We start from the raw sequence: 14,418 nt of genomic DNA on the forward strand, positions 1-14,418 counted from the left end.
CTGTAAATTTCAACCTACAATAAATGTTGATAGTATTGTTCAAGTCTTCCATATCCCTATGGATTTTTGTCTACATTTTCTATCAATTATTGAGAGAAATGTATTAAATATCCTACTTGTGACTAGCCATCTGTCTAATTTTTCTAATTTTACTTCACATAGTTTGAAAATATTTTTAAGTGCGTATACATTTACAACTGCTATGTCTTCCTGATGAATGTACTTTTCATCATTGTGCTACAGCAACATTCTTGTGCCTACTTTTGGCATGTAATGTCTTTTCTATCCTTTTAATTTCACCTACCTGATCTTTAAACTATGAATCTTATAGTCAGCATATGAGTCTTGCTTATTTATCCAGGCTAACAATCTCTGCCTTTTAATTGGTGAGTGTAGTCCATTTATACTTAATGTAGTTATTAATATGTTTAGGTTTAAGTTGAACATCAAACTATTTGTATTCTAGTTGCCCCAACTGCCTTGGAGTCCATTGTTCCTCCTTAGTCAAATGTATTTTAGTATTTGATGTTATGTTTTCTGTTAGCTTTTTAGCTAAAGCTCTCTATTTATTTATTTATTTTTAGTGATTGCCTTTGGGATTAAATCCATGCCTCCCTAGCTTATTATGGTCTATTTACAATTAGTATTGTATCACTTCTTATAAAAAAGTGATTCCATTTACTCTCATCCTTTGTGCTATTTTTCCTATGATCTTAATTCTTTGTATGTTATAAACCCTACACTACATTGTTTGTATTCTTGCTTCAGTCAGCTGTCTTTCTAAAAATTAACAAAAGGAAGATAGTCTTATATATTTACTCATGTATTAAATACTTCTGGTGTTCTCATTCCGTCCTACAAATCTAATTTTCTATCTGATACAATTTCCCTTAAGCCTCAGAGACTCTAACACTTCTTATAGTGCAGGTCTGCTGATAACATATTCTATCAGCTTTTGTTTACCTGAAATTGTTTTATTTTATCAGCCTGACATTTAATGAACTTGTATTGTAGGCTCATGTTTTTCACCAAATTTGAAAAAAAGTTGCACATTATTTCTTAAAATCTTTTTTTCTTTCCCATTCTTTCTCCCCTTTCTAAAATTCTGATTAAATGTTTTATCATTTTCTATTGTCCCACTGGTCACTGAAGCCCTTTTCATTTTATTCTTCATTTTAAAAATCTCTGATCTTCAGTGTGGATTATTTCTGTTGACCTGTGTTCAAGTTCACTGACCCTTCTTTCTGCACTGTTCAAATCAGCTATTAATTCTATCTGGTGAGTTTTAAAACTTCACATATTGTATTTTCAGTTCTAGGCTTTCCTTTGGTTCTTTTTCTAGTTTTAGTATTTCAACCGAGATGTCTCATCTGTTTATTCCTTGCGTTCCTTTCCTTTAAGTCCACAAAATATGTATAATTTTTTTTAAAAGCCACTAAAAGTCAGCTAATTCCAGTATCTGAGTATAGTAAGGTCTGTTACTGTTGAATGCTCTTTTGTCTTGATTTGGGGTCACAATTTTCTGGCTTTTTTACATGACTAGTAATTTTTTATAATATGGTGGATATTATAGTTGATTCTTTGTAGGAAGGCTGGCTTATATTGTCTTCTCTAAAGGATACTGAGTTTTATATCAGGAATTAAATTATTGGCAGATCTACCTCACCTTCATAAGCACTAACAAAGTATGCTTTGTTAGGCTGGGTCTATTTCAAATTTTCCCTCTTCCTTATAAGTGGCTCTCAATTCAGTATGTGGTTATAACTCTTAATGTTTGATTTTTCCAAGGTCTCTTCTGAATGCTCAAGGAACTCAGAAAGGTTTATTCTCTTTGGCTGGGCTGTAACTCTGAAGCGTCCCAGCTCTGCCTGACCTCTCTTTCTCTGTTCAGTTCCCAGACTCACAATAATCACTCACTCAGGACTAAAGTAGACTTGCCCTGTGCAAGCACAGTCCTCAGTTAAGAATCCAAGAAAATACACTTGTAGACTTCTGTCCTCTCCCTCTGCTGCCTTCTCTTGGCACACTGTCCCACAAATCCTAGCCATTTCCTCCTCAGATCAGTGAGATTGCCACTCTTCACTCCACTTGAACTCCACCTCCATACAAGTTGGCCAGGGAAAGTGTCACCATGAAGAAAGCCAGCATGAAACACATGGCTCACCTCTTGTTTCCCTCCTCTCAAGAACCACAGTCCCATGCTACCTTTTGTCCTGTGCCTGTAAAGTTGGCATATACTTAGTCTAGTTTTATAATTACTTAATATGAAGGAGTAAGGCTAATACCAGCTACTCCATCATGAGCAGAAGCAGAAGCCCTTGACGTTAAATTTTAAAACTCTGTCGCCTGTGTGGAAACTGCATATATAGGCAAGTAAGTCTATACAATATTAACAAAAATGGGTATTTTAATGTGTATGTATTCCACAGTTTAGTGTTTGGTTCTTAAAGCTTAGGAATCTAACTCTTGAGTACCAACCATGTAATCTAAGAAAATTTTGTTTCGCAAGGATCTGTGTCCTTTTCTATGGTGTAAGAATAATTATATTGTCTATCCCATGGTATTTGTGTAATTAAGTAATGTACACAAAGCATTTAGGTGCAGTGCATTGCATATTGTAATGCACATAAATGTTAATACTATTCTATGTTTGTTATATATAAAAATACCTAGAAAGTACATCACTGAATATTAAAAGTAATTATTTCTGGGTAACACTTTTTGTTTACTTATTTTGACCTCTGTAATGCCATGCTCTTTAAATTGAATATCTGTCTTTTAATAATCAAAAAAATATTATTTTAAAGAAAATTTGACTCCCAGAAGATCTGATATGACAAGTCCCTAAAATTAGCCTATGTTGACTTATAAGTGCCAATAGTTTTCCCCAAAAGAATCGTTCTTTGTTCAAATTTCTAAAATTTTTTGCTTGTCAGGAAGATAATAAGCAATGTAATCACGTTGACAGTATACACATTTAAACAGTCAGTAGCACAGAGATGCTAAGATCTTGAAGCCATTAAAAGGCCAGTAATGAGCACATATCACTTTTCTTGCTATTTTTTTTTAAACTGAGAATTATTTAAACTCCTGATTACTAGGGAAAGCAATGATACAATTTAAAAAATAAATTTATAAATGTGTATATTATGACAACATTATGGTTGGAAAGTGTGTTTTAAACAAACATAGGATTTCTAAGGAAAAAACTATGATTGTTGCTTTGTGGAAAAAGGAATCGATTTATGAGCAAAGAATCTGAACTTTATTGTAAAAGGAATGCTGCATCTGTGATTTTTTAAAAATGTGTGTTCTTAGGATTTTCTTTCTTTCAGTTAAAAGCTTTTATATCAGAGAATAACTTCTTTCACATTCATAATTTTCCTTAACAAAATGGAGCTACTTGGAGCTTGTTTGTCCCTTTTGTGTTTAAACTGTATATGAACAGAGATGTTTCCTATCTTAAACTGCTTTCTACAAAAGATGTCCTTAACTCAGCCACCGAGATGTTAGAAATCCGATGGTATCAGATATTAACAATGTTATTTGAGGATTTCACATCGTAAATGTGCGAAGTCCATAAAAAAGAAGATAAGAACATCAGATTTTAGCCTGGGGAAAAATAAGAAAGAAAAAAACCCCCCCACCCATTTCTCTCTTGATATTTTTGCTTTTATTACTGGATGTGAATTCTCTAAATTGTGAGAAGATAAAATAATGCGTAGGACTTAAATATCAAGTAGAGAGTACTTGTTGAAATGATATCTAAACATGTGGAGCATATTTAGATGAAACATTATGACAAAAGACAATAAACCTCTAAGGCCAAAATCCTATGGTCTCACTTTCTTTTTCACATATACTAAACCTCTTGTGCTAGTTGAAGACAGGAAAGAAATTGATATAAAAATGATATGAATTACAATAACAAACCTTTTTTTCTAGGTCTAATCCTTTAACAGCTACACTGAGCACTTTACAGAAATTATTTTACTGAATCTTCACAAAACCGTGTGATATAAGTATTGTTATAATTCCCATTTTTCTGATGACGAATCTGACATTTGGGAGAAGGCCGTTACAGTTCTCAAATCATAGAATTAGTACGGGGCAATGGGGAAACCTGCAAATAGGGCTGCCTGAATACAAAGCTCACGCATGCGGCTGTTATTCCTAACACTATGCTAAATTATCTTCCAAAAATCAGTTTCAGAAGGTTAATTTCAATTTTGTTTTATGATATTAGCAACACTCTACATTAAATTCTTGAAATACAGAGTCCCAAAACAAATGTCAGTAATTAATAAGTAAATATGACAGCACTTAAGAGATGAAAAATAGCTGGCCTAATGAACCCCCTTCTGACAATTCTTCAAAAACTGAGTTTTAAAGAAATTAAAACTTTATACGGAATTTTAAGTTTCTATTCTGACACAAGCAAATTCATCCTATACCAATATAAGGCACTCATTCGTCTCTTGCAGAAAGCAACTAAAAAAGTGAAAAGTAAAATCTAAGTCACTAAATCTAATTAACCTCCATTAGAACACTGTCATATTTTTATCCATTATGTACTTTAGCACTCTTCTATTTAAAAGCTTTAGAATAATTTTCAAAAAATACATTCATTATTCTTAAGAATATTTCCTTTCTGAAATTACTGAACATGAGACTATTAAAAAAGAAAATTATATTTCCATTCCAAAAGAAATTCATATACAGGACCAGTTTAAATATTTCAAATTTTGAAAAACATGTTTATTAAATAACTTTAAAATTTTTGAATGAAACTTTATTTCACAAAAACTACTGTTTTCAGATATTGAAAACTGGGAAATTTTGTGAGCACTCTTCTGTTAATGTATATTCAGTGTTCAACTTCAATAATTTTAAGGTTTCTATTTAGAGATGATTAAATAAGATATCAGTGGTATTATAACATATGAAAATCTAAACAGATTACTATAGTTATATAAGAAGTTTTAAGCAATTCAGAGAAGAGTTTTAATGCCTCTTTAATATCTATTGTTTTTGATGTTAAAATGCAAATAACTGCTGAATTAATTGCATTTCTTTGCACATTTTCAACCAAGAAAAAAAAAAACACAATAAAGCCATGATTTTGTACCACTTTCAAATGGCTCTTACATGGAGTGCAAAATTAATTCAAATTCAGTCAAATTATATGAAAATCATTACCACAGCTAAACAAATCATCTTGAAGTATAACATCACCATTTTATTAAGTATTTGAAATGGACAAGTTTATTTCAAAAGCAACAAAACCCTAAAAATATTTAACAGTGATTTTCAATTTGGTTGTGATTCGTTTATACAATGAATTAATGTAAAACCATCAAAACTGTGCTGTTTCAAATATTTTCATACTTATCAATATAATTAAAAGAGTTTTTAAAGCTCATAGAGTTTTCAATACATTCATGACTTTACTTACACAGGAGTATGTAAACATAAGTACAGATTTCTAGTTCTTATATATCTCCTCCTTGTCTCTCCCCCTCCTATTCCTGCTCCCAGCCCAACTTTTGCTAGTGGACATTCATGTGTATGCACAAATCATTTTTCTTTTCTTCCTAAAAACCATTTATATGGAAGAAAATTGAAGAGAGTAGAATAATTCGCTCTATATCTTTAACCAAATCACATTAATGTTTGCTGTTGCTTAAATATCCATGTTAAAAATAAATGTAATATTTTGTAGTGATACAGCAAATACTTTGGCTTGCAAATACATTTGTAGTTTTACATTCTCTGTCTTCAAGCTTTTGATTTTACTGTCTTGTGGGAAACTTCTATTTTTACTGTTAATAGGCAATTTCTCAATGCTAAAGAAAGCTTTTTTTTTTTCGTTGCTTATAACTAGACAACATGTATGTAAGTTAGAAGATATGAATTTACTTGGAAGGAAAGTTTTGTATATAAATTCCAGTGTCTTTTTTCAGATATTCTTGTTAGGCAAGGCAAAAAAAAAAAAAAATTATAGCACTTTCAGAGAATACCTCATTTTTATTCCCACAGCATCCCTATGTGATAGGAATATTTTTATCTGCATTTTACAATGAATTACTTGTAGCTAAGGTGACAAAACTAACAAGAGGCAGCATGAGGGCTGGAGCCGGTCTTAAGAGTTCTAGCCCAAGTGCTTTGACCACAGACCACACAAAACATCTCACAGTGTGGCTCATACCTTTGCAAAATAATCAGTGAAAAGCTATGGCCTAAGTATGAAAAAGCACATTAACTTACATTGTTACATGTCAAAAATTTCTAACTTACTTCAAAGCGAGAAATATATATTAAACAACCTACCCACGAATATACTAAGAACAGCTCTCTCTCAAATAAAGGAATTGTCACACAGGTATACAAATGAGATGAAGGACAGTTGTCAATAATTTGTTTATGGGTTTAGATTTTATTTTCAAACTGCTGACTTCATTCTGTTATGCTTACGCTTTTACCATTGGAAAAAAAATTTTTTTACTCATTATTTCAAATAGTTTATTCATCCCTTTATACATATAAAAAAATCTCAACAATTCACTCTTATTTTTTGTTCCTTGGTGAGCTGCCATTTTCCTCTAAGCTGCTTATGCGTGGAAAGTAGGTCATTTTTTGTTTTGTTTTTATTGCTCAGCTTTTTATTTTCACTTATACGTATACATGTCTCTATTAGTTTTCAAGTTAGTTTCCCATTTAAGTTATTACAGAATATTGAGTAGTATTCCCTGTGCTATACAGTATGTCCTTGTTGGTTATCTTTTTTAAATATAGCAGTGTAGAAATTTTTTTAAAGGAAAAAAGCAGTATTTCTTACCAAATACCATAGAAGTAAATCATGTAGCATGGTATCTATTTTTGGTGGCATGCAAGTCTGTATTTATTTAAAATGCGATCTCTACACACAAACCCTAGTTATCATCTGCAATGCTCTGATATTTTTTGAAAAGAAACACAAATAAGGCGTGAAGAGAATGAAGCATGAATACAATTCCAAACATGAAACGAGTGCGTCCAGAAAGCAATGAAGGAGGCTATGAGTCACATCTAATGAAAGCAAAGTAAGAATCCTAAATAAAGGTTTAATGTAAAACAGAAGCTCATCAGAACCATGTTCTCAGGTCTATGCTAGAATCATTTCCTAATATGTAATTTTCCCACTCTAAGCAGTTCATTTTTCAAGCACTCCTGTAAATATGATATCAGGAAGGAAGACAGAGACAATAAGGTAATACAAATTGCATTACCCATAGCTTCTTAGCAAGACTTTTCCTTATTTCCAGGAGACAATTCAATAGAGCCTGGTTAACTCAGAAACCTCTATTCCATGCTCTCTCTGTTGTAAAAATTAGACTTTCTAATATTTTATTCCTCTTGCTTCAGGATATAGCACATCAAACATAAAGTGCACTGACCATACCCAGACTAAGATAAGAATTCCTCACTGTATGTTCTACACATCACCTGCAACAGAATCTCTTGGAGGACAGGAGGAAGGGCAGTTGTGTTGAAAAATGTTGATTCATGCGCTGTACCCAAATCTAATGAAACAAAAATTGGGGGTAAAGGCCACTGGAATTGGCATTTAAATAAGCTTCTCAAATGATTCTTAAGCAAACCAAATCCTGAGAATCATCCCTGAATAGTTAACAGTTCGTGAAACATGTCTGTATTTGTGCAAATTTGAACTCCCAGGAATATGCAGAGTCACTTTGTAAGTGGAGAAATTAATAAATCTATGAATGAATTAATAGACTAATTGAGAGCTGAACTAAAGACCTACAAAATGTTTGGTTCTACATAGATGCCAACACTCACTAGATTCATTGTTCTCTCAGAGCCTAAAGAGGTCAAGATAATTAGAAAAACAAAGGGCACAATATTCTTAGTGCTATATATTAACATGTACTAGTACTATCCACATGGCAGGTGCATGATACTTGCTGAATGAAAATGTGTTTCAGTGGATTTTCTCAAATGTTTTTACTGTAATTCAGAGAGACAAGCACTGTGCTATTCAACTCCACTCAGGCTACACTTCAACCCAAGCTCACTTGGCATTTGTGCAGGCAATGATGGCACTAAAGCAAGAAAGTCAGAATTCAGAAATACAGGACAAACTCTATAGCAGAAGTATTTCACAGAATTTCTTTAACAATATATTACATGGCTTAACAGGAGGAAATATTTATTATTTAGCGTGTGAAAAATATTTTCGCACATCTGTGTACATATATCCTAGTTTTTCAATTATGCTAATTAATTTAGTGAACATTTAAAAATATGTGTGCAGATTTTCTATTTTGGTTAACTGTGGTCATCAATTGTCAGTTTAATAACTAATTTTTGAGAATATCTAATATTTTAAAATGAGAGCTACTTACACTGAGGTGATTTGGAAGATATTTTATTCAGTATGTTCTAGATTTAGAGTACTAACTTCATTGGTACTCAAAATTGTTACCTCTTAACACCCACAAATTTGGATATTTTAATCTTAAATATGTACTAATTCCATATTAAATTACATTGGTATATGCTGAATGAATTTCTAAGCGGTATTTAAAGCAATCTTACAGATAATATTAAAGGATCCATAAATTTAATTTTTGAAAATCCTCAGACTTTTTAAAAGAATCATTTTACAAAGAATATTCTAAAGTGACAAGTTATCTGTCATCCTGATGCTCCCAATAATCAATACTCAAAAGAAATAAAGTTTGTATGAATGTTCCCCTGTGCTTTAGACCATTTCACATACTTTAGATCACTAAAATACAGGTGTAGAGATAGGTAGGTAGATTTTTTTCTTTCAAACATTTAAAGGCCCTCTCCCTTTTTTTTTTTTTTTTTAACATCGAGTGACAGAATCCATTTCTCACTAGGTGAAATGCATGTTCTTATTTTGCAAACATGAGTGATTTCTGCTTTAAGAAGCATGCAACTTAAAAAAAAAAGAATTTGCCAAAGGATCACCTTAATGTAATGAGTCCCTCTAGAAAATTAAGTTTATATTTTACATAATTTGGCAAGATACTGGGGTTTTAGAAACTCAATTACTGTATTCTTCAAAGAATACCAGTATGCTTATACTTGTTCTTGATTATTAAATTTAAAATAAATAAAATGTATCTGCAATCACCTTGTTTGTTTTTGCCAACACAGTTTTAATTTTTATATGATTAGAAAAAAGCTAAGACCAGGTAGTATAAAGCATGACTAATGCTATTTTTCTTTTTTAGCATCTCTGGAATGTGATTTTTAGATATTTGTCTCATCATCAATTCTGAGAAAATCTAAAAACAACTTTTTAAAGTAATATACTAAAATGTGTAAGAAAAGTAGTTTTTAAATAATTCTGATGACATTTTTAAATGAGTGTAAATTATATAGAGAAAAATCAAACACATAATTGCAATCAGCATTTCATCAAAAATAAAATGAAAAGTCCATGTAATATAACGAAAATGGACTCACATTTACAAGCTGAAATATCTCTTAAACTAATGAAGTTCCTCAAATCTTCCGTGAAAGTTAATGGAGTAAAATATATAGAATTTTTTTTTAATTTCTTACTGCTCCATTGTAACTTGTTTTTCTGCTTTTGAAAGATTATTGACTTTAATAACTTTTAAAAATAATATGCAGATTCTTCATAGTTTTATTCATTGTGATCAATTTCCAGCATAATTACCAAAATATTTGAGAATATCTTATATTTGAAGTTGAGACCTACTTAGTTTGAGATGAATTGGCAGATATCTTATTCAACTTCTGTAATTAAAGCACCAATTTCAGAGGTGCTTAAAATTGTTATATCTTAAAATTCCACAAATTTGGAAATTTTATTCTCTGGTATATATTAATTCCATATTAAGCTACTTTTGTACTATGAATTTATAAGTAGTATTTAAAGCAATTACAGAAAATATTTAATCTACTTAAAAGTCACAGATGTTGTATTATAGTATTTTCACATGCCCAGTACACTTAGAAAAGAAATTCACAAATATACAATTAAACAACTGCGAAAAATTAAATGTTAATCAGTATGTATTAACAATGCTAGATTCCTTAACAAACAAAACAAGGGTCAATAGTTTTACTACTAAACTAAAAATTTTTTTCCCCTTCAAATCAACCAGTTTTATTTAGGAATAATCCTTTGTTATATTAACGTTAACTAATAATTATACTTTTTACTTATTTAACAGTGCACAAAGCATATAGACTGCTTCCCATGCATAATAAATAAAATTTTCAGCCAGTTATACCTGGTATAGGTAACAATGACAAGTTAAACCCTTAAAACATATAAGCTATTGCAAATTCATTCTAAACAATGTTGTGGATTCAAAAGGATATTTTATATACCAGATGTCTCTTGCATTTTACAATTATTTCATGCACTAAAATTTTATTTCAAATATGTTTTCAAGAACTTAGCATCTGTATTTTCCTCACATATGTACAATCACTTACGTTTCTCTGGAATCAGAGTTTCAAAACTATTATCTTAAAATTCTTTAATAATAAACAAAATGATGTAAATCTAATATTAAAAGGACTGGGAAGACAGATATTATATAGTTTCTATATTGATTTAGGAGTATTGCATCAATTATTAGTGTAGGACTTGATATCCAATGGAATATTAATAGAGATATACATGCCTATTGAAGATGAAGGTTTTAAAACTGAATAACTTAACAACCATTTTATTTCATACCCATACTTCACATATTTATCCATTACTATTATCATGACTGAAAAATTCTTAGCTCCTGCATTAACCGAAAATATTCATGTACATCTGTCTGATTTCATGTAAGACATGAGCCATTCATTACCTTAGTTAAAGGCATACATAACACTATAAGTCATGAACTTATATACTCTACTTCTGAAGAAAACTCTGAGTCTATATTTTAAACATATATTTCTAAAATAATAGAATAATATTCATGGGTAGGAGTATTAGGGCCTTAAAGACAAATACATTTCATATCTAAATAACATTTTACTTTAATTGATGAACTTTATGGGCAAAACAATTTGTGGATAGAATTTTCTGTTATCTGACCTTTGTTCGCTGAGACAACTAGGCAAGAGGGTTACATATGGCATTATTTTAGGGGACAGCCCAGGGGACTTGGAACATTCCATATTATTGCAGGGAGACCTCATAACCTACAGCCCAGCATTAGCACACCACCAGCTGCCTGTGCTGACGTGTGGACCGACGTGGCGAAAGTCCAAACCTCCAGCTATCTCTCATTCTTAAATTTGCTCAGACCAGAGGCTAAAATGTCAAATGAAACAAAATTAGTGAGGACTAGCTGTTAACTGCTCACATTAGGTAATCTCCAAAACCCAATCCTTTGGTCTTCATCTCGGGAGACTAGAAACCTCAGAACAGAGGAGCTGAGATCTAGGGATACCAGCACTGAGTGGACACCTGAGTCTCCTTAAAGAATCTCTTGATATTACTGAGATTCTATGAGTTCCTCCACTCTGACTAGACATTCCTGAGGCTATCAGGAATCCCAAAGTGATTTGGAGAATGCTTGGATTTCTTCAAAAGATTCTCTTTGCAACATAGAGCATAACCGCCTTCATGTGGGTATCAACTGACCATGAGCTGTTGTATAAAGGAAATGAGGGGGACAGAAGGATACCTGCAAGCCCAATGTCAATGTACCAACACACCAACACTGATGTTACATAGGCAACATCCATTAACGGTTCCAGACTTGCCCCCTTCACTGTTACTGACTGAAGCAGAGGAACAATGTACAGGCACAGTCATGGAGCACAACTGCAAGAGTCCATCCTTACAACAGCAAACCTGCAGGGGTAATGACCACACTGCCTGCTGAACTACATCTACTTGTCCTCTGGGACTTACCAGAGGAATCAGACTCTCTAGGAAACATTCCCTGATAACCGGCCCCTACTTTTGCATTAGATGTTATTCCTATGTACAACTCTGCGCTTAATCACATTAGCAACTGTAGCAAAAAATATTAGAGTGATATTTACATCTTCATCTTGAACACTAGAATGTAAAGTTCCTGCAAACAGAAACCATGATTATTTTATTTTTACGTCCCCAGGACCAAGTCTAGGGCCTAGTATTCAGTAAACGTTCGCTGAATGGAAGTTGAATGAAGGCACCACCACCATATCTGACACATCTGCCACGTTACTGATTTGGAGGCAGGGAGATGAGATTCCTTAAAAAACACCCAGATTTAACAGTTCTTAAAAAAAAGATGGACAGCATGAAGTGAAAATGCCATGACATAGCCTCCTCAATGCTGGAATGAATGTAGTTATTATAACATCAGAAATTATCAGTGAACCTGCCACCATTAATTAATAACACCTTGTAGGCCTATGCATGTAGACCTATATCATTGATTATAATGATAGTATTTTAGTACCATAAACACTTAAAACCAAGGAAGCTAGTTTAGAAAAAAAATAATTAAAAAAAAATCTGTATACTTCTGGAGCTCCTTTTCCTATATGTTAAATTTATCTGAAGCATTCAAATGATTTTATTATTTACTCACTTTCTAGTATATTGTTACAAAGTATTTGAAAATTGTTCTAATTATTTAGAATAGAATAGCTAATATCACTGAATTAAAAACTCAATGTTTTATATGTGGATAATTCGCTCTGGAATAAAATTTAATTTCCTTCTTTTGAAAAAATGGTTTTACAAAAGGAAGTTCAATTTAAAAAAACTATTATGCAGAGATTTCTGATGAAACAAAAATATACATTTACTTCATTAAAAGATATAAAAGATTTCCTGTGTATAAAACTTTCATGAAAGTATGAGCCTATAAAAACACTGCAATCTCTGCCAACTTTCCTGTCACTTATGAAAGACATAAAACATTAATTTACTATCTGCCCTTTTAAATTTAACTTGCTTTTTTCTAAAACATCCTTGAAACAATAGGGAGACATCTTGGAATGCGGGCTGAAATATGTACTCTGGATACATTTTATAGACAAAAGATGTGATCAAGGCAATCACAATAGGAGGATAAAGCAGACAAACTTGAATTAGTATCACAAGTGCACAGAGAATGAATCTTGATTAAGTAGTCAGAAGGCAAGTGCTGCATATACAAAGCACAAAATACAGTCTAACAAATACTTCACATGCTCAGGTGATTTCAGCTTAACTCTTGCATGCAACTCCATGAAAGTCTAATGCAAGTGTGTGCTAAAAGGTTTCTTTCCCCTAAGACAAAACTACTCAAAACCTTAAAAATCTCTTAACCACTACGCACTTTTACAATGCCAGAGAAGAAAAAGAGAAATTATTAATTTTTAAAATTACCCAGCAATTCCATTGCATCATCTTCATTATCAATATCGTCTTCTGTTACCGATGGGGTGGGGCTGTGGACAGACTCAAAAGAATCTTGAGAGAGCATTGCTGCCAGAAGTTTCTTATGCTGCTGTTGCTGCTGTTTTAATCCTTTAGTCTTGGGCTCCACCTTTAAGCTGAAGAAACAGTTAAATGTTAATTTTCAATGATGATAACGTCATCAATTAGCTGTGGTAACTAAAGAAAATCTACAAACAAATTTTCACACAATTATTTTGCTTTGCAAATCTATGCACATATTAGTAAAAATTTCCCCAAGGATAATGGAAATATAGACTGTCTTCTTTCTAAGACATCCTTCGGTACCTCATTAACAATTTCCTAGATTGGAATACATGAAGAATACGACAACCCCTGCCCCATTTAAGGGAGGAGGTGCTGATTGGCTCCTAACAATTGTTGCCATGTGGGAATTAAAGCCACATGGTTTTAATGGTTTTCTAATTTTTTAGAGGAGGTAGGAAGTTCAGATCATTATATAAAATTCCCTGATTTACAAAACAAACGCATGTCAAGCAAAACACATGTAATGGGATAACTATTTTAACACACTATAATAACATTTTTTTAATGCAAACTTTAATTTACATCACTAAAATAAATGTCCTCACTAGTCCTCTCATGTTGCCTAGGTCTGGGGGTAGGACAGGGTAGAAGGAGGGATGGAACCAGAATTGGCATTTAAATGACTCTCAGTGCCCTCCAGTCTAAAAGAGTCTTTGCAAATTTGGAAGAGCTTCCTTGTGATAAAGCCAGACTCCTTTGGGTAAAGGAGCCAGTCTTTCATGGCTCTCTCCCCCAACTTCCCAAGACAGTGTCTGACGGGAAAACTTACATGTCCACGTGGCAACCATTTATAGTTTTAAAAATTGTCCCAAGGTTCTCCTCTTTCCTATAATCTGATTTCTTTCCATATAATTGCCCAAAGGAAGAAAACGGCAAATGTCACCTCATGAAGGAAAAAGACATGATGAAAAGGAGGA

At 32.4% G+C, this 14,418-nt stretch overlaps 1 protein-coding gene across 1 annotated transcript in view; it reads right to left on the reverse strand.

The window, feature by feature from the left end:
• Positions 1–14,418, reverse strand: part of CUNH8orf34 (chromosome unknown C8orf34 homolog) — a 332,018-nt gene that overhangs the window by 208,889 nt on the left and 108,711 nt on the right. Inside the window, 1 exon segment of the mRNA XM_029222885.1 lies at positions 13,385–13,551. Coding sequence (XP_029078718.1) covers positions 13,385–13,551 — 167 coding nt within the window.

This window comes from Monodon monoceros, unplaced genomic scaffold (assembly GCF_005190385.1).
Source record: "Monodon monoceros isolate NGI ecotype Baffin Bay Population unplaced genomic scaffold, NGI_Narwhal_1 Super_Scaffold_14, whole genome shotgun sequence".
Taxonomy (NCBI): Eukaryota; Metazoa; Chordata; class Mammalia; order Artiodactyla; family Monodontidae; genus Monodon; species Monodon monoceros.